The following is a 20,397-nucleotide window of genomic DNA, read 5'->3' on the forward strand; positions in this document are numbered from 1 at the left end:
AATATATCATATTGTAGGTGGTTATTACACTTTGCATTCATATTTAGCAGTTTTTTTCATTTTTGTTGTGTTTTGCGTGATTGTAAAAGATACACAACTATCGAGGAGCTGGTCTGAGAAGTATAAGAGGAGCGACGTTCATACGTGGTTAATATTCAGTGTTTTATTGTTCATAGTTAATATTGTAAATCCTACGCAAAAAAGAGGAGCGACGTTCATAAGTTGTTAATATTCAGTGTTTTATTGTTCATAGTTAATATTGTAAATCCTACGCAAAAAAGAGGAGCGACGTTCATAAGTTGTTAATATTCAGTGTTTTATTGTTCATAGTTAATATTGTAAATCCCTTGCAAAAAAGAGGATACAAACCCCGTTTCCATATGAGTTGGGAAATTGTGTTAGATGTAAATATAAAGGAATACAATGATTTGCAAATCATTTTCAACCCATATTCAGTTGAATATGCTACAAAGACAACATATTTGATGTTCAAACTGATAAAAAAAATGTTTTTGTGCAAATAATCATCAACTTTACAATTTGATGCCAGCAACACGTGACAAAGAAGTTGGGAAAGGTGGCAATAAATACTGATAAAGTTGAGGAATGCTCATCAAACACTTATTTGGAACATCCCACAGGTGAACAGGCAAATTGGGAACAGGTGGGTGCCATGATTGGGTATAAAAGTAGATTCCATGAAATGTTCAGTCATTCACAAACAAGGATGGGGCGAGGGTCACCACTTTGTCAACAAAAGCGTGAGCAAATTGTTGAACAGTTTAAGAAAAACCTTTCTCAACCAGCTATTGCAAGGAATTTAGGGATTTCACCATCTACGGTCCGTAATATCATCAAAGGGTTCAGAGAATCTGGAGAAATCACTGCACGTAAGCAGCTAAGCCCGTGACCTTCGATCCCTCAGGCTGTACTGCATCAACAAGCGACATCAGTGTGTAAAGGATATCACCACTTGGGCTCAGGAACTCTTCAGAAACCCACTGTCAGTAACTACAGTTGGTCGCTACATCTCTAAGTGCAAGTTAAAACTCTCCTATGCAAGGCGAAAACCTTTTATCAACAACACCCAGAAACGCCGTCGGCTTCGCTGGGCCTGAGCTCATCTAAGATGGACTGATACAAAGTGGAAAAGTGTTCTGTGGTCTGATGAGTCCACATTTCAAATTGTTTTTGGAAACTGTGGACGTCGTATCCTCCGGACCAAAGAGGAAAAGAACCATCCGGATTGTTCTAGGCGCAAAGTTGAAAAGCCAGCATCTGTGATGGTATGGGGGTGTATTCGGGGCGGTATGGCGTAGTGGGTAGAGCGGCCGTGCCAGAAACCTGAGGGTTGCAGGTTCGCTCCCCACCTCTTGACATCCAAATCGCTGCCGTTGTGTCCTCGGGCAGGACACTTCACCCTTGCCCCCGGTGCCGCTCACACTGGTGAATGGATGATGAATGAATGATAGGTGGTGGTTGGAGGGGCCGTAGGCGCAAACTGGCAGCCTCGCTTCCGTCAGTCTACCCCAGGGCAGCTGTGGCTACAAATGTAGCTTACCACCACCATAGTGAATGAATGATGGGTTCCCACTTCTCTGTGAGCGCTTTGAGTATCTAATAATAGAAAAGCGCGATATAAAATCTAATCCATTATTATTATTATTATTAGTGCCCAAGACATGGGTAACTTACACATCTGTGAAGGCACCATTAATGCTGAAAGGTACATACAGGTTTTGGAGCAACATATGTTGCCATCCAAGCAACGTTGCCATGGACGCCCCTGCTTATTTCAGCAAGACAATGCCAAGCCACGTGTTACATCAACATGGCTTCATAGTAAAAGAGTGCGGGTACTAGACTGGCCTGCCTGTAGTCCAGACCTGTCTCCCATTGAAAATGTGTGGCGCATTATGAAGCCTAAAATGCCACAACGGAGACCCCCGGACTGTTGAACAACTTAAGCTGTACATCAAGCAAGAATGGGAAAGAATTCCACCTGAGAAGCTTCAAAAATGTGTCTCCTCAGTTCCCAATCGTTTACTGAGTGTTGTTAAAAGGAAAGGCCATGTAACACAGTGGTGAACATGCCCTTTCCCAACTACTTTGGCATGTGTTGCAGCCATGAAATTCTAAGCTAATTATTAATTGCAAAAAAAAAATTAAGTTTGAACATCAAATATGTTGTCTTTGTAGTGCATTCAATTGAATATGTGTTGAAAAGGATTTGCAAATCATTGTATTCCGTTTATATTTACATCCAACAGAATTTCCCAACTCATATGGAAACGGGGTCTGTATGTTGTTAATATTCAGTGTTTCATTGTTCATAGTTGATATTGTAAATACCACTTTCTTTATTTTGGGTGTGCCATTCAGTAAAAAACTGTAAAATTCCATTCCGTTTTTTTCGAGGTGGTCTGTCATAACTTTTTTAGAACTCTTTCGGACATTGTGACTTTTGGTATTAGTGTTCCTGAAAAAAAGGGACCCAAACACACATACTGTACAGCATATGTTTACAGCTAAATGTGTACATATCATTTATACACACATACGCCTTGGCCCCCAAGACACATTTTTTTCTCTCAATGTGGCCCCCCGAGTCAAAATATTTGCCCAGCTCTGCGCTAGGTGGACCAATCCAGCTAACTTATAGCGCAGCTAATGTAACGTGCTAACATGCTACCCTGTGTGTTCCCTCCTTCAGACTGTCTGTTCAAGGTGTGCCCAATGAGTCGCTACTCGGCCCAGAAGCAGTTCTGGAAAGCCAAGCAGGCCAAACACGAGAAAGACAAGATTGGCGACGTGGTTCTGCTCCAAAAACTGCAGGTACAATTCACTTAAAGTCTGCACGTATCGTTTTCCTACGTTATTCAAAAAAATGGCATCTCAAGCAGGGGTGTCCAAAGTGCAACCAGGGGGCCATTTACGGTCCGTAGCTATTTTTTTAACAGCATCCGGCACGATTGTTGGTATTCTAGTATTAGCATGATAGCTTTCTTTTATTAGCATGATAGCTTTCTTTTTGTGCACATTTTGCAGGCATACGCTTTAGCCTAAAATATTTTTTTACTTGACAAATAATACCTGTTAGCATGCTAACGTTAGTCGGCTAGCTTTCCATCCATCCATTTTCTACCGCTTGTTCCTTTTGGGGTCGCGGGCGGTGCTGGAGCCTATCTCAGCTGCATTCGGGCGGAAGGCGGGGTACACCCTGGACAAGTCGCAGGGCCAACACAGATAGACAGAAAACATTTCACACACTCAAAAAAATGACTCATTTGATGAACTCAATTAAAATGAGGACAGGATTTCCATCCAATTGACTTCGATTTGATGTCTTTTACAGTATACTGTATATTGATATCGTTTTATCGCCCAGCCCTATCGGCCTTTTAAAAAAAAAAAAAAAAAAATTCAATTTATTTGTTATCAATTATGTGTCTATCATGATATCATGATTTTTGTTTTATGGCCCAACCCTATGGGGATTTTTTCCGATTATTTTTATTTTTTTGAACTGATTTAGATTTTATTTAATTTGCGATATACTGTATATTGATAAAATTGTATTGTCCAGCCCTACGGGGATTTTTTCCAGAATGTTTTTTTTTTTTAAATTGATATCGATTTTATGTCTTTTGCAATATATAATGCAATTGTTTTATCGCCCAGCCTTATTGGCCTTTTTCCATTTTTTTTCAAATTTTTTTTATATCTATGTGTCTGTAATGATATACAGTATATTGATATCGTTTTAACGCCCAGCCCTAACGGCCTTTTTCCAATTTATTTATTTTTGTTATCAATTATGTGTCTATCATGATATTTATTATCGTTTTATGACCCAGCCCTATGGGAGTTTTTTCAAAATGTTTTTTATTGATTTCAATTTGATGTCTTTTGCGATATATATTGATATCGTTTTATTGTCCAGCCCTATGGCCTTTTTTTGATTTTTTTTTTTAACATAAGTTATGTGTCTATCATGATATATATTGATATCGTTTTATCGCCCAGCCCTATCCGCCTTTTTCCTTTTTTTTTTTTATACAAGTTTTGTGTCTATCATGATATATATGTTAAAATCGTTTTACGGCCCAGCCCTATGGGGATTTTTTCAAATTAATGTTTTATTGAATTTTTTTTGTTATCAATTATGTGTCTATCATGATATATATTATCGTTTTATGGCCCAGCCCTATGGGGATTTTTTCAAATTACTGTTTTTTTTAATTGATTTCCATTTGATGTCTTTTGCGATATATATTGATATCGTTTTATGGCCCAGCCCTATGGCATTTTTCCTTTTGTTTTTAAACATAAGTTATGTGTATCATGATATATATTGATATCGTTTTATCGCCCAGCTCTATCGGCCTTTTTCCTTTTTTAAAAATTTTTTTTTACATAAGTTATGTGTCTATCATGATATATATGTTGGTATTGTTTTACGGCCCAGCCCTATGGGGATTTTTTTTAGAATTGTTTAGCTAATTTTATATGTATACACCAGAGTCATAGTTTGGTACTTGATGTATGCTACGTTACCATGCTGGAATTTTTAACAGCTTTTTTAGGTATAAGTGGCAGAGTAATCTATACTTGATGCATGCTCCAGTTAGTATTTAACATGCTAGTTTTTTAAGCTAATTTAGCAGGTAAACGCCTCAGTGTCATATATTTTGGTATTTCACGAATGCTAATCGTAAGCATGCTATTGTTAGCATTGTACTATTAGCATGCTAGCCTTTTTAGCTCGTTTTGCTCATATTTTTTGTTACTTGACGCTACCTGGCCAGCGTTCTAACCGTTAGTATTTCAGATGGGTTTTGATTCTTCAGCCTTCACACACAATTTCTGCCGAAATTGCATTTTCTATTTCATGGAAAATAATCCATATGTTGTACTGGTTTTGAGCGTGAAAACTAGCAAAATAATCCCCGCATACTTTTATTTGTCAGTCTGTGGCCCGCGGCGGAAAAAGTTTGGACAGCCATGAGCTAAATGAATGTGTAATGATTTTCAATTCAGGAAATAATTATAAAAAATATTAAAATAAATTCAACAACAAATTAAAACATGTGAACATTTTTACAATTAAAAACTATATTTTTTTTATATTGCAAGGAATTTAGGGATTTCACCATATATGGTCCGTAATATCATCAAAAGGTTCAGAGAATCTGGAGAAATCCCTGCACGTAAGCGATGATATTACGAATCGTCGATCCCTCAGGCGGTATGCATCAAAAAGCGACATCAGTGTGTAAAGGATATCACCACATGGGCTCAGGAACACTTTAGAAAACCACTGTCAGTGACTACAGTTTGTCGCTACATCTGTATGTGCAAGTTAAAACTCTACTATGCAAAGCGAAAGCCATTTATCAACAACACCCAGAAATGCCGCAGGCTTCGCTGGGCCCCAGCTCATTTAAGATGGACTGATGCAAAGTGTTCTTTGGTCTGACGAGTCCACATTTCAAATTTTTTTTGGAAACTGTGTACGTCCTGTCCTCGGGAACAAAGAGGAAAAGAACCATCCGGATTGTTATAGGCGCAAATTTGAAAAGCCAGCATCTGTGATGGTATGGGGGTGTATTAGTACCCAAGGCGTGGGTAACTTACACGTCTGTGAAGGCACCATTAATGCTGAAAGGTACATAAAGGTTTTGGAGCAAAATATGTTGCCCCTGCTTATTTCAGCAAGACAATGCCAAGTCATGTGTTACAACAGCTTGGCTTCATAGTAAAAGACTGGCCTGCCTGTAGTCTCCCATTGAAAATGTATGGCGCATTATAAAGCCTAAAATACCACAACGGAGACCCCGGACTGTTGAACAACTTAAGCTGTACATCAAGCAAGAATGGGAAAGAATTCCACCTGAGAAGCTTAAAAAATGTGTCTCCTCAGTTCCCAAACGTTTACTGAGTGTTGTTAAAAGGAAAGGCCATGTAACACAGTGGTAAAAATGCCCCAGTGACAACTTTTTTGCAACGTGTTGCTGCCATTAAATTCTAAGTTCATGATTATTTGCCCAAAAAAATGAAGTTTCTCAGTGTTAACATAAAATATCTTGTCTTTGCAGTCTATTCAATTGAATATAAATTGTAAAGGATTTGCAAATCATGGTATTCTGTTTTTATTTACCATTTACACAACATGACAACTTCACTGGTTTGGGGTTAAAATATGTCAATAATTAGTTCTTCGTGCACGTAAACATATTCAAAATGTGTGTATGTGGGGCGGTGATGTTTGGTTAAGGTGGGGGCCCTTCAGGAGTCAAATAATAATCATAATGAATACTTAATATTGAATGAGAATGAATATGAACATAAGTAAGTATATGAGTTGCACGTATCGTCATGATGTTAGCAAATACATGCAGCCTTTTAGTGCTACAGCCGAGGTGTCGTTTTAAACTAATATTTCATACTTTGCATACTTCAACAGTGCGTGTGTTTGTTTGTTTGTTTTCAGCATGCTTCCAATTTGGAGCAGAAGCAAAACGAGACGGAGAACAAGAAGGTCCATGGAGACGTTGTCAAGTACGGAACTGTCCTCCAGGTTAGGACGTTCACGCCATAAAAGTTATAAAAACCGTTAGAGGCAAATATTAGTGCACAAGTTGAAACAACTTTCACACAATACCCTTATACACACACGCGCTGATCCCTCCCTTGTTGCCATGGAAACGTGTCCTTTTGCTACAATGCATGCATGTACAGTCACGCACTACACACACACACACACGCACGCCCGCACAATTCTTTGTGTCAATGCTGATTGCTGTTGAAGTCAATATTGACTCTGTATCAACGTGCACACACACACACACACAGAGTGGGTGTGGTTCTTGCTCAGAGAAAGTCAGTGAGGTTATCCTGTGAAAAAGTATGTGTGTGTGTGTGCGTGCATAGCAGTGTACATACTGTACGTGTTTGTGTGTCAGTCTGAGATGTGTTGGAATTTAGATAAAAACAATGCATGTTAGCGCCAGTAGAGAACACATGAATAATTAAGTTAAGTTAAAGTACCAATGATTGTCACACACACACACTAGGTGTGGTGAAATTTGTCCTCTGCATTTGACCCATCCCCTTGTTCACCCCCTGAGAGGTGAGGGGAGCAGTGGGCAGCAGCGGTGCCGCGCCCTGGAATCATTTTTGGTGATTTAACCCTCAGTTCCAACCCTTGATGCTGAGTGCCAAGCAGGGAGGTAATGAGTCCCATTTTTATAGTCTTTGGTATGACTCGGCCGGGGTTTGAACTCACAACCTACCGATCTCAGGGCGGACACTCTAACCACTAGGCCACTGATACATAACAGTATGTTAGTACACCGTCTTTACCAGGGACTCGGCTGCATGGTTGACTCTCCCGGCTCTCATGTTAGCAGCGAGTCGGCGTCTTATCTCCTCTCTGAGCTGCCACCTTACCGTGGTAGAGGAGTTTGCGTGTCCCAATGATCCTAGGAGCTATGTTGTCCGGGGGCATTGGTAGGGTCTCCCAAGGCAAACTGGTCCTAGGTGAGGGATCAGACAAAGAGCAGCTCGAAGACCTCAATGAAAGATAAAAACAAGGAACCCAGATTTCCCTCGACCGGACGCGGGTCACCGGGGCCCACCTCTGGAGCCAGGCCCGGAGGTGGGGCACGATGGCGAGCGCCTGCTGGCCGGGCCTGTCCCCATGGGGCCCGGCCGGGCACAGCCCGAAGAGGCAACGTGGGTCCCCCCTCCAATGGGCTCACCACCCATAGCAGGGGTCATAGAGGTCGGGTGCGAAGTGAGCTGGGCGGCGGCCGAAGGCAGGGCACTTGGCGGTCCGATCCTCAGCTACAGAAGCTAGCTCTTGGGACGTAGAACGTCACCTCGCTGTGGGGGAAGGAGCCTGAGCTAGTGCGCGAGGTGGGGAAGTTCCAGCTAGACATAGTCGGACTCACTTCGACGCACAGCAAGGGCTCTGGAACCAGTTCTCTCGAGAGGGGCTGGACTCTCTTCCACTCTGGCGTTGCCGGCAGTGAGAGGCGACGGGCTGGGGTGGCAATTCTTGTTGCCCCCCGGCTCAGAGCCTGCATGTTGGAGTTCAACCCGGTGGACGAGAGGGTAGCTTCCCTCCGCCTTCGGGTGGGGGAACAGGTCCTGACTGTGGTTTGCGCTTACGCGCCAAACCGCAGCTCAGAGTACCCACCCTTTTTGGATTCGCTCGAGGGAGTACTTGAGAGTGCTCCCCCCGGGTGATTCCCTCGTTCTACTGGGGGACTTCAACGCTCATGTTGGCAGCGACAGTGAAACCTGGAGAGGCGTGATTGGGAAGAATGGCCGCCCGGATCTGAACCCGAGCGGTGTTTTGTTCTTGGACTTTTGTGCCCGTCACAGATTGTCCATAACGAACACCATGTTCAAACATAAGGGTGTCCATATGTGCACTTGGCACCGGGACACCCTAGGCCGCAGTTCCATGATCGACTTTGTAGTTGTGTCGTCGGATTTGCGGCCTCATGTTTTGGACACTCGGGTGAAGAGAGGGGCGGAGCTTTCTACCGATCACCACCTGGTGGTGAGTTGGCTGCGATGGTGGGGGATGATGCCGCACAGACCTGGCAGGTCCAAACGCATTGTGAGGGTTTGCTGGGAACGTCTGGCAGAGTCTCCTGTCAGAGAGAGTTTCAATTCCCACCTCCGGAAGAACTTTGAACATGTCACGAGGGAGGTGCTGGACATTGAGTCCAAATGGACCATGTTCCGCGCCTCTATTGTCGAGGCGGCTGATTGGAGATGTGGCCGCAAGGTAGTTGGTGCCTGTCGTGGCGGTAATCCTAGAACCCGTTGGTGGACACCGGCGGTGAGGGATGCCGTCAAGCTGAAGAAGGAGTCCTATTGGGTTCTTTTGGCTCATAGGACTCCTGAGGCAGCGGACAGGTACTGACGGGCCAAGCGGTGTGCGGCTTCAGCGGTCGCGGAGGCAAAAACTCGGACATGGGAGGAGTTCGGGGAAGCCATGGAAAACGACTTCCGGACGGCTTCGAAGCGATTCTGGACCACCATCCGCCGCCTCAGTGCACTGCTTTCCCTTCCTATCAACACCGTGTATGGTGAGGATGGTGTTCTGCTGACCTCGACTGCGGATGTTGTGGATCGGTGGAGGGAATACTTCGAAGACCTCCTCAATCCCACCAACACGTCTTCCTATGAGGAATCAGTGCCTGGGGAATCTGTGGTGGGCTCTCCTATTTCTGGGGCTGAGGTTGCTGAGGTAGTTAAAAAGCTCCTCGGTGGCAAGGCCCCGGGGATGGATGAGATCCGCCCGGAGTTCCTTAAGGCTCTGGATGCTGTGGGGCTGTCTTGGTTGACAAGACTCTGCAGCATCGCGTGGACATCGGGGGTGGTACCTCTGGATTGGCAGACCGGGGTGGTGGTTCCTCTCTTTAAGAAGGGGAACCGGAGGGTGTGTTCCAACTATCGTGGGATCACACTCCTCAGCCTTCCCGGTAAGGTCTATTCGGGTGTGCTGGAGAGGAGGCTACGCCGGATAGTAAAACCTCGGATTCAGGAGGAACAGTGTGGTTTTCGTCCTGGTCGTGGAACTGTGGACCAGCTCTATACTCTCGGCAGGGTCCTTGAAGGTGCATGGGAGTTTGCCCAACCAGTCTACATGTGTTTTGTGGACTTGGAGAAGGCATTTGACCGTGTCCCTCGGGAAGTCCTGTGGGGAGTGCTCAGAGAGTATGGGGTATCGGACTGTCTGATTGTGGCGGTCCGATCCCTGTATGATCAGTGCCAGAGTTTGGTCCGCATTGCCGGCAGTAAGTCGGACACGAGGGTTGGTCTCCGCCAAGGCTGCCCTTTGTCACCGATTCTGTTCATAACTTTTATGGACAGAATTTCTAGGCGCAGTCAAGGCGTTGAGGGGATCTGGTTTGGTGGCTGCAGGATTAGGTCTCTGCTTTTTGCAGATGATGTGGTCCTGATGGCTTCATCTGGCCAGGATCTTCAGCTCTCACTGGATCGGTTCGCAGCTGAGTGTGAAGCGACTAGGATGAGAATCAGCACCTCCAAGTCAGAGTCCATGGTTCTCGCCCGGAAAAGGGTGGAGTGCCATCTCCGGGTTGCGGAGGAGACCCTGCCCCAAGTGGAGGAGTTCAAGTTCCTTGGAGTCTTGTTCACGAGTGAGGGAAGAGTGGATCGTGAGATCAACAGGCGGATTGGTGCGGCGTCTTCAGTAATGCGGACGCTGTATCGATCCGTTGTGGTGAAGAAGGAGCTGAGCCGGAAGGCAAAGCTCTCAATTTACCGGTCGATCTACGTTCCCATCCTCACCTATGGTCATGAGCTTTGGGTTATGACCGAAAGGACAAGATCACGGGTACAAGCGGCCGAAATGAGTTTCCTCCGCCGGGTGGCGGGGCTCTCCCTTAGAGATAGGGTGAGAAGCTCTGCCATCCAGGGGGAGCTCAAAGTAAAGCCGCTGCTCCTCCACATCGAGAGGAGCCAGTTGAGGTGGTTCGGGCATCTGGTCAGGATGCCACCCGAACGCCTCCCTAGGGAGGTGTTTAGGGCACGTCCGACCGGTAGGAGGCCACAGGGAAGACCCAGGACACGTTGGGAAGACTATGTCTCCCGGCTGGCCTGGGAACGCCTCGGGATCCCCCGGGAAGATCTGGACGAAGTGGCTGGGGAGAGGGAAGTCTGGGTTTCCCTGCTTAGGCTGATGCCCCCGCGACCCGACCTCGGATAAGCGGAAGAAGATGGATGGATGGATGGATGGATAGTTTTCTACACCAAAAGTCATCTATTTGTTCTTCTTCCTCTTTTCCAGATTTTGGCACGTTGTACCTTCCACATTTTTCATTCAATTCAAACCGTTCCAAGTTCAAACTATTCATCTTATTCGGGAATCGCGGTCTTTTCCTTGACAAATTCCAAAAAAATTCCCAGATTTCCCACTATTTCAGGTTTTCCGGGACATGAATTGACCATTTGGCAACTTTCACCATTTCCACATTTTTCAACCGATTCAAACCATTCCAACTTCAACATATTCCACTCATTCTGGAAATTCAAACTATCATTTTTCCAAGCTGCAAAAAACTCCAGGAATTCGTAGAATTCACGATTTTTTTTAAACAATTTTTTCTGGCGACTACTCCTTCCACATTTTTCAACCCACTTAACCGTTCCACCATCAACACATTCCTCTTAAAAAAAAGAAGTTGTTTTTTTAACTGGAAAAATTCCCGGTTTTCCCAAAATTCCAGGAATTCCGTAATACCATTTCTCAATTAAAAATGTTAAATTTCTCGACCGATTTGAACAATTCCAACACCAACCATTTCAACTCATTCAGACCATTCGAGTCTTTTAGCGTGTTCAAAAAAATTCCCGCTTTTCCCGAAATTCCCAAATGTCCATGAAATTCCCATGGAAATAACTGGGAAATTTTTCAAAGCTCCCCAACTCCCACATTTTCTATCTGATTATTCTCTAACCTTATTTCCAACCTTTTTTAGTGCGATGACTCCTTTCACATTTTCCAACCCATTTCAACCGTGCCACTATCAAAACATTCCTCTTCGTCAGGACAAAAAAAAGGTGGTTTAGGAACTTGAAAAATTCCCGGGTTCCCTGAAATTCCGCAATACCATTTTTCAATTAAAAAACTGTTACTCCTTCAACATTTCTTGACTGATTTAAACAATTCCAACACCAACCAATTCAGCTCATTCAGGACATTCATGCTCCTAATCATTTTTTTTTAAAAATCCCACCTTTCCCAAAATTCCCAAATTTCCAGGAAGTTCCCATTCAATGGGACATTTTTCCAAGTTGCACAATTCCCACGTTTATCAACCTATTCAGAACCTTCCAACAGCAACACATTCCACTCATCCTGGACATTCAAATTCCGGTTTTCCTGGAAATTCAAACTCTTCAACATTCAAACCATTCCAACATTCAAACTATTCTTACATTTATACTACATTCTGTCAGCATTTCAGTTCAACTTCAGCATTGGAGCATTGACACGCAGTCATCTAGTTCTTCTTCTTGGCCCTGCAGCTGCTGCACATGAAGAGCAACAAGTACCTGACCGTGAACAAGCGACTGCCCGCGCTGCTGGAGAAGAACGCCATGCGCGTCACACTGGACGGGACGGGCAACGAAGGCTCGTGGCTCTTCATCCAACCTTTCTGGAAGCTGCGCGCCAACGGAGACAATGTAACCATGCCTCACAATGTTTACACTCGCCAGTCCAGCCTCAAAGCGTTTTCCAGCCGGGTCTGCGTACAGATACATTGACGGGAGCATTTTGTGCATTGAAAATGCTAAACCCAACGTTGGTTTATGCTAAGCTAGGTGAAAGAAACGTCCACTTCTTAGCTTTGTGTTCCGATACCAATATTTTGGTACCGGGATTCCGTCGGTCCTACGGCAGTGTTTCCCATAAACTGCCAAGATACCTGTGGCGGTGGGGGCGTGGCTATGGGCGTGGTCACCATGACATCATCGAGTACCGTAATTTCCGGACTATAAGCCGCACCTGACTATAAGCCGCACCAGCTAAATTTAGGGGAAAATACAGATTGCTCCATATATAAGCCGCACCCGACTATAAGCCGCAGGGTTTTGATGTGTAATTACCGTAGTATATAGGGGTTCCTGCTACCACGGAGGGGATTGTCGGGACAGAGATGACTGTTTGGGAACGCAAAGCGTCCCATTTATTAACAATAAATCTTTCAATCATTCAATCAAACTTTCACATCTTTGACATGGCGAACAGCATTCGTGCAGAGTACAAATAATACAACGGTGCAAAGTAATACAAAGTGCTCGCCTCAGCCTGTACGTTATCAAAATAACCAGCCTACCGGTATATGAAAAGTCAGTCTTTAATCATTGTGTCATCGTCTTCCTCCTGCGTACTAAAACCACCGAAATCCTCTTCGTCGGTGTCGGAGAAGAACAGGCCGTAAATAAGCCGCACCGTTGTATAAGCCGCAGGGACCAGAACGAGGGGAAAAAGTAGCGGCTTATAGTCCGGAAATTACGGTAATTTGCATAATTTACTACAATGATTTGATTTTCTCTAAAAATGCTCAAAAAATGTATACTTACTAATTAATAATAACAGTTTTGTTTTAAATGTCCATCTATCCATCCATCCATCCATTTTACAATATAATTACAACACTTTATGTACATATTTATATACAGATTTGAACAGTAAGTTATTCACTGAAATATATTTATTAATTGTGGTTCTTACAAAAAATATATCTTATAAAATATAGAAGCTAAAATGTCTCAAAGCTCTGCCCCTTTAATTAGTGCATACTAAATAATTTAACTTTAGCCTACTACTACAACCATATTATTTACCAGCAACATAAAGTGAAACAGAGGCAGAGGTGTCCTGCCACAGTCAGTAACAAATAAACAGAAAACAGTAGTGGTGGTAGATAGACACAGAGCTTTATCAAACATCTGATCCACTGAACAAAGAGCTCCAAAAATCTTGAACTTTAGACTGCCATCAGTTTTACTCCCTATACTTAACCATGTGTTTCCTGCTGCCTGCAGACTTTGCACCCTTTGTTATATACACATGTTGTGTTTCTAATATAAATACATTTAATAAAGTCAAATACAAATAAGGCAACAAGAGAAGTATCCTACACTTCTCTTTTGTAAAGTAAATCTGAACAGCCGATATGGGCATCTACATCAACTATATGCTTTGCCTGAGAAGCTGGAGAGGACAAAAAAAAACAATTTTTATTTATTTATTTTAATTTTTTTTTATTAGTGGCGGACGTAATTCTTCCGTGGCGGGCCGCCACAAATAAATGAATGTGTGGGAAACCCTGTACGGTATGTGGGTTACGCGTGACTTCATGCCCGGCGATCACTCCAGCAGCACTGAGAGTGGACTCAGCCAAACTACCTCTTGGTATTGTTGACATTTTCAATGCCAACAACGAAATTGACACAAAAAAAACCGCTCCAACGTCAATAAAGTATGGCTTTTAAAATGCGTTAACTTGATGCTGACATACACTGTTGACATGCTACTGAGTAGCATTAGTGATTTTACATGGCAATTTCAACACCTCCAGATGTGTTCATGAAAACTACAACTAAGATCCACGTTACAATCTGGTACAATACTTGCAGTATTAACACTTTTTAGGGCGCAACACAAAACAACAACACACCATAAACTATACACTACTGTCATCTAATGTCTTGGACTTGCTACTGTAATTGCAACTTAATTCTATACTTGCAAATGAGACTCAGAAATTTGATAATAAAAAAAGACACAACGGTTGTCATAATCGGCTAATTTTCAGATGTTGCAACGAAAAAGTAACTTGATGCTAATATAGACTGTTGACATGCTACTTATTAGCCTTAGTGGTTTTACAAGGCAATTTTAACACCTCTAGATTTGTTCATGAAAACTACAACTAAGATCCACGTTACAATCAAACAGCCGGTGTGTAACTAGTGCAATACTTGCAGTATTAACACTTTGTAGGGCGCAACAAAAAAACAAAACAACACACCATAAACTATACACTACTGTCATCTAACGTCTTGGACTTGCTACTGTAATTGCAACTTAATTCTCTACTTGCAAATGAGACCTTGAAATGTGATAATAAAAAAAGATACAAGAACTGGACAGCGGTTGTCATAATCGGCTCATTTTTAGATGTTGCAACGAAAAAATAACTTGATGCTAACATAGACTGTTGATATGCTACTTATTAGCCTTAGTGGTTTTACAAGGCAATTTTAACACCTCCAGATTTGTTTATGAAAACTACAACTAAAATCCACGTTACAATCAAACAGCCGGTGTGTAACTGGTGCAATACTTGCAGTATTAACACTTTTTAGGGCGCAACAAAAAACAACAGCACACCATAAACTATACACTACTGTCATCTAACGTCTTGGACTTGCTACTGTAATTGCAACTTAATTCTATACTTGCAAATGAGACTCAGAAATGTGATGATAAAAAAAGATACAAGAACCGGACAGCGGTTGTCATAATTGGCTCATTTTTAAATGTTGCAATGAAAAAATAACTTGATGCTAACATAGACTGTTGACATGCTACTTATTAGCCTTAGTGGTTTTACAAGGCAATTTTAACACCTCCAGATTTGTTCATGAAAACTACAACTAAGATCCACGTTACAATCAAACAGCCGGTGCGTAACTGGTGCAATACTTGCAGTATTAACACTTTGTAGGGCGCAACAAAAAACAAAACAACACACCATAAACTAAACACTACTGTCATCTAACGTCTTGGACTTGCAATTGTAATTGCAAATTAATTCCATACTTGCAAATGAGACTCAGAAATGTGATAATAGAAAAAGATACAAGAACCGGACAGCGGTTGTCATAATTGGCTCATTTTTAAATGTTGCAATCAAAAAAATTGATTTTAATATAAACATAATTCCTATTTATTTAGAAACAGGAGTACCAAAAATTGGTACCGTTGAGTACAGGTGTTGATTCCCAAGTACCAAGAATTGCCTAATTTTAGGTGAGAATCAGTTTGAATGTTGACTCAGTGTTTCCCATAAACTGCCAAGATACCTGTGACGGTGGGGGAGTGGCTATGGGCGTGGCTATGGGCGTGGTCACATGACATCATCGAGTAATTTGCATAATTTACTACAATGATATGATTTTCTCTAAAAAGGCTCAAAAAATGTATACTTACTAATTAATAATAACAGTTTTGTTTTAAACATCCATCCATCCATCCATCCATTTTACAATATAATTACAACACTTTATGTACATATTTATATACAGATTTGAACAATAAGTTATTCACTGAAATATATTTATTAATTGAGGTTCTTACAAAAAATATATATTATAAAATATAAAAGCTAAACTGTCTCTTAAAGCTCTGCCCCTTTAATTAGTGCATACTAAATATTTTAACTTTAGCCTACTACTACAACCATATTATTTACCAGCAACATAAAGTGAAACAGAGGCAGAGGTGTCCTGCCACAGTCAGTAACAAATAAACAGAAAACAGTAGTGGTCAAAAACAAATAAGGCAACAAGAGAAGTATCCTACACTTCTCTTTTGTAAAGTAAATCTGAACAGCCTATATGGGCATCTACATCAACTATATGATTTGCCTGAGAAGCTGGACAGGACAAAAAAAAACAAAAAAAAAAAAAAGTATTTGTGGCGGACGTAATTCTTTCGTGGCGGGCCGCCACAAATAAATGAATGTGTGGGAAACACTGTGACTTGTTGTAGGACATTTTGAACATATGTTGTCATACCAGGTGTCAGACATATTGTAATGACCAACAATAAGACTAAAGTTGTGCTCTGGCACCCCCAGGTGGTGGTGGGAGACAAAGTGATCTTGAACCCTGTCAACGCCGGCCAGCCGCTCCACGCCTCAAACTACGAGCTGAGCGACCATCCGGGCTGTAAGGAGGTCAGAGCGCCACGCCTTCCTCTCCAGCTTTAACATGGTGTTGGAGCCAGTTCTCACGTGTCTGTGCGCCTCCTACAGGTGAACTCTGTGAACTGCAACACCAGCTGGAAAATCAACCTGTTCATGATGTTCAGCGACCACCGGGAGGAAGTGCTCAAAGGCGTGAGTCGGCCTCGATGGATGGTGTCACGCAAAGACGGCTGACGCACGTGGTTGTGGTGTCTCTCCTAGGGCGACGTGGTGCGCTTGTTCCACGCCGAGCAGGAGAAGTTTCTCACCTGCGACGAGTACAAGAGCAAAATTCACGTTTTCCTACGCACCACACTCAGACAGTCGGCCACGTCGGCGACCAGCTCCAACGCCCTGTGGGAGGTCGAGGTACGATGCTAAGTCCGGTAATACCATCAAGTTACCGTCAGGCTCCTACATCACTTCCCCCTTTAGGTGGTCCACCATGACCCGTGTCGCGGAGGGGCGGGACACTGGAACAGCTTGTACCGTTTCAAACACCTGGCCACTGGGAACTACCTGGCAGCTGAGGTAACCATGGCAACAGTACTCTTTTGAGCCCTGAACCAATGAATGAAAACAGTTTGATGTAAAAGAGAAACAGGAAGTGACAGTCTGTAAAGAACGGGGGTGTCCAAACTTTTTCCACTGAGGGCCGCAACTGAAAAATCAAAGCATTTTTCAATCTTAAAACCAATATTTTTATTTTTTATTTTTTTAATTTTTATTTTATTTTTTACTTTCGGGGCTCCCTTTAAGTTGGGTAAATTCTGAAAATTCGGTAAACCAGAAAGGGTGTCAGTCATAACACTTTAAAAGTTATTCATACGGTGATATATTTTTTTACTTTAAATGCTTAAATTTCTAGATCAACTACAAATCTATCCGTCGACATGAAGTAAAAATATTTTTTTAGGTTTTATGCCCTTTTTATCAAAGAAAACCCTACTTTTATGGCAAAAACAAAAAATAATAAAAAATCTAAAAATCAAAATGGAATATTTGATGTGAAGTAATTGAAGCCTTAAATAAGTCAATAATTCATAACAACAGAGATGTTGACCAATGACAGTTAAAAAAATATATACTAAAGATATTAGGGATCCAAAAGGGCCTCATTCATAAGTTAAGTCTATTTTCTTTTCTTTACTTTCAATGCTTACATTTCTAGATCAACTACAAATCTATCCGTCCACATGAAGTTAAATTTTTTTTAATGTTTTATGTCCTTTTTGTCAAAGAAAACCCTATTTTTTATGGCAAAAAAAAATCAAAATGGAATATTTGATGTAAAGTAATTGAAGCCTTAAATAAGTCAATAATTTGTGGCTTATGCAGCCCTTTGAGACACTTGTGATTTAGGGCTATATAAATAAACTTTGATTGATTGATAATTCATAACAACAGAGATTTTGACCAATGACAGTTTTAAAAAAAATACACTAAAGATATTGGGGATCCAAAAGGGCCTCATTCACAAAAGTGTTAAGTCGTTTTTTTCCCTTTACTTTCAATGCTTAAATTTCTAGATCAACTACAAATCCTTCGACATGAAGTTATTTAAAAAAAAAAAATGTTTCATGCCCTTATGCAAAAACACACACCCACAAAAATGGAATATTTGTTGTGAAGTAATTGAAGCATTAAATAAGTCAATAATTTGAAACAGTGATTTTGACCAATGACAGTTAAAAAAAAAAATACATTAAAGATCTTGGAGATCTAAAAGGGCCTCATTCATAAAAGTGTTAAGTCCATTTTTTTCTTTACTTTCAATGCTTTATTCTGTAAAACCAGTGCTTTTCAGTTTTAAAATTTCAAGATCAACTTCAAATATATCCGTCGACATGAAGTAAAAATATTTTTTTAGGTTTTATGCCCTTTTTATCAAAGAAAACCCTACTTTTATGGCAAAAACAAAAAATAATAAAAAATAAAAAAATCAAAATGGAATATTTGATGTGAAGTAATTGAAGCCTTAAATAAGTCAATAATTCATAATTCACAGAGATGTTGACCAGTGACAGTTAAAAAAATATATACTAAAGATATTAGGGATCCAAAAGGGCCTCATTCATAAAAGTGTTAAGTCTATTTTATTTTATTTACTTTCAATGCTTAAATTTCTAGATCAACTACAAATCTATCCGTCGACATGAAGTTATTATTATTATTTTTTTAATGTTTTATGCCCTTTTTGTCAAACCCTATTTGTTATGGCAAAAACACAAAATAAAAAAAAAATAAAAAAATCTAATTGGAATATTTGATTTGAAGTAATTGAAGCATTAAATAAGTAAATAATTTGAAACAATGATTTTGACCAATGACAGTTAAAAAAAAAAAAATACATTAAAGATCTTGGGGATCCAAAAGGGCCTCATTCATAAAAGTGTTAAGTCCATTTTTTTCTTTACTTTCAATGCTTTATTCTATAAATCAGTGCTTTTCAGTTTTTAAATTTCTAGATCAACTACAAATCTATCTGTCGACATAAAGTAAAAATATTTTTTTATGTTTTATGCCCTTTTTATCAAAGATAACCCTATTTTTTATGGCAAAAAAAAAAATAATTAAAAAATATGGAATATTTGATGTGAAGTAATTGAAGCCTTAAGAGAGGTTTTGACCAACCACAGTTAAAAGAATATATACTAAAGATATTGGGGATCCAAAAGGGCCTCATTCATAAGTGTCAAGTCAATTTAATTTGTTTTACTTTCAATGCTTAAATTTCTAGATCAACTACAAATCTATCCGTCGACATGAAGTTATTATTATTTTTTTTAATGTTTTATGCCCTTTTTGTCAAACCCTATTTGTTATGGCAAAAACACAAAATAAAAAAAAAAATAAAAAATCTAATTGGAATATTTGATTTGAAGTAATTGAAGCATTACATAAGTCAATAATTTGAAACAGTGATTTCGACCAATGACATTTAAAAAAAAAAATACGTTAAAGATCTTGGGGATCCAAAAGGGCCTCATTCATAAAAGTGTTAAGTAAATTTTTTTCTTCACTTTCAATGCTTTATTCTCTAAATCAGTGCTTTTCAGTTTTTAAATTTCTAGATCAACTACAAATCTATCCGTCGACATAAAGTAAAAATATTTTTTTAGGTTTTATGCCCTTTTTATCAAAGAACATTTTTTATGGCAAAAACACAAAAAAAAATAAATAAAAATGCAGTATTTGATGTGAAGTAATTAAAGCCTTAAATAAGTCAATAATTCATAAACACAGAGATTTTGACAAATGACAGTTAAAAAAAAAATATACTAAAGATATTGGGGATCCAAAAGGGCCTCATTCATAAGTGTCAAGTCAATTTAATTTGTTTTACTTTCAATGCTTAAATTTCTAGATCAACTACAAATCTATCCGTCGACATGAAGTAAAAAATGTTTTTTTTAATGTTTTATGCCCTTTTTGTCAAACCCTAATTTTCATGGCAAAAACACAAAATAAAAAATAAAAATGGAATATTTGATGTGAAGTAATTAAAGCCTTAATTAAGTCAATAATTCATAACAACAGACATTTTGACCAATGACAGTTAAAAAACAAAAATACACTAAAGATCTTGGGGATCCAAAATGGCCTCATTCATAAAAGTGTTAAGTCCATTTTTTTCTTTACTTTCAATGCTTTATTCTATAAATCAGTGCTTTTCAGTTTTTAAATTTCTAGATCAACTACAAATCTATCTGTCGACATAAAGTAAAAATATTTTTATATGTTTTATGCCCTTTTTATCAAAGATAACCCTATTTTTTATGGCAAAAAAAAAAAATAATTAAAAAATATGGAATATTTGATGTGAAGTAATTGAAGCCTTAAGAGAGGTTTTGACCAACCACAGTTAAAA

At 40.3% G+C, this 20,397-nt stretch overlaps 1 protein-coding gene across 1 annotated transcript in view; it reads left to right on the plus strand.

Annotated features, from left to right (window-relative positions):
* Positions 1 to 20,397, plus strand: part of itpr3 (inositol 1,4,5-trisphosphate receptor, type 3) — a 149,991-nt gene that overhangs the window by 16,645 nt on the left and 112,949 nt on the right. The window contains exons 3-9 of the mRNA XM_062052648.1: positions 2,714 to 2,835; positions 6,494 to 6,580; positions 12,073 to 12,231; positions 16,419 to 16,517; positions 16,596 to 16,679; positions 16,749 to 16,895; positions 16,962 to 17,057. Of these exons, the coding sequence (XP_061908632.1) occupies positions 2,714 to 2,835; positions 6,494 to 6,580; positions 12,073 to 12,231; positions 16,419 to 16,517; positions 16,596 to 16,679; positions 16,749 to 16,895; positions 16,962 to 17,057 (794 nt within the window). The remainder of the gene's footprint in view (positions 1 to 2,713; positions 2,836 to 6,493; positions 6,581 to 12,072; positions 12,232 to 16,418; positions 16,518 to 16,595; positions 16,680 to 16,748; positions 16,896 to 16,961; positions 17,058 to 20,397) is intronic.

This window comes from Entelurus aequoreus, linkage group LG07, assembly GCF_033978785.1.
Source record: "Entelurus aequoreus isolate RoL-2023_Sb linkage group LG07, RoL_Eaeq_v1.1, whole genome shotgun sequence".
In the NCBI taxonomy this organism is placed as follows: Eukaryota; Metazoa; Chordata; class Actinopteri; order Syngnathiformes; family Syngnathidae; genus Entelurus; species Entelurus aequoreus.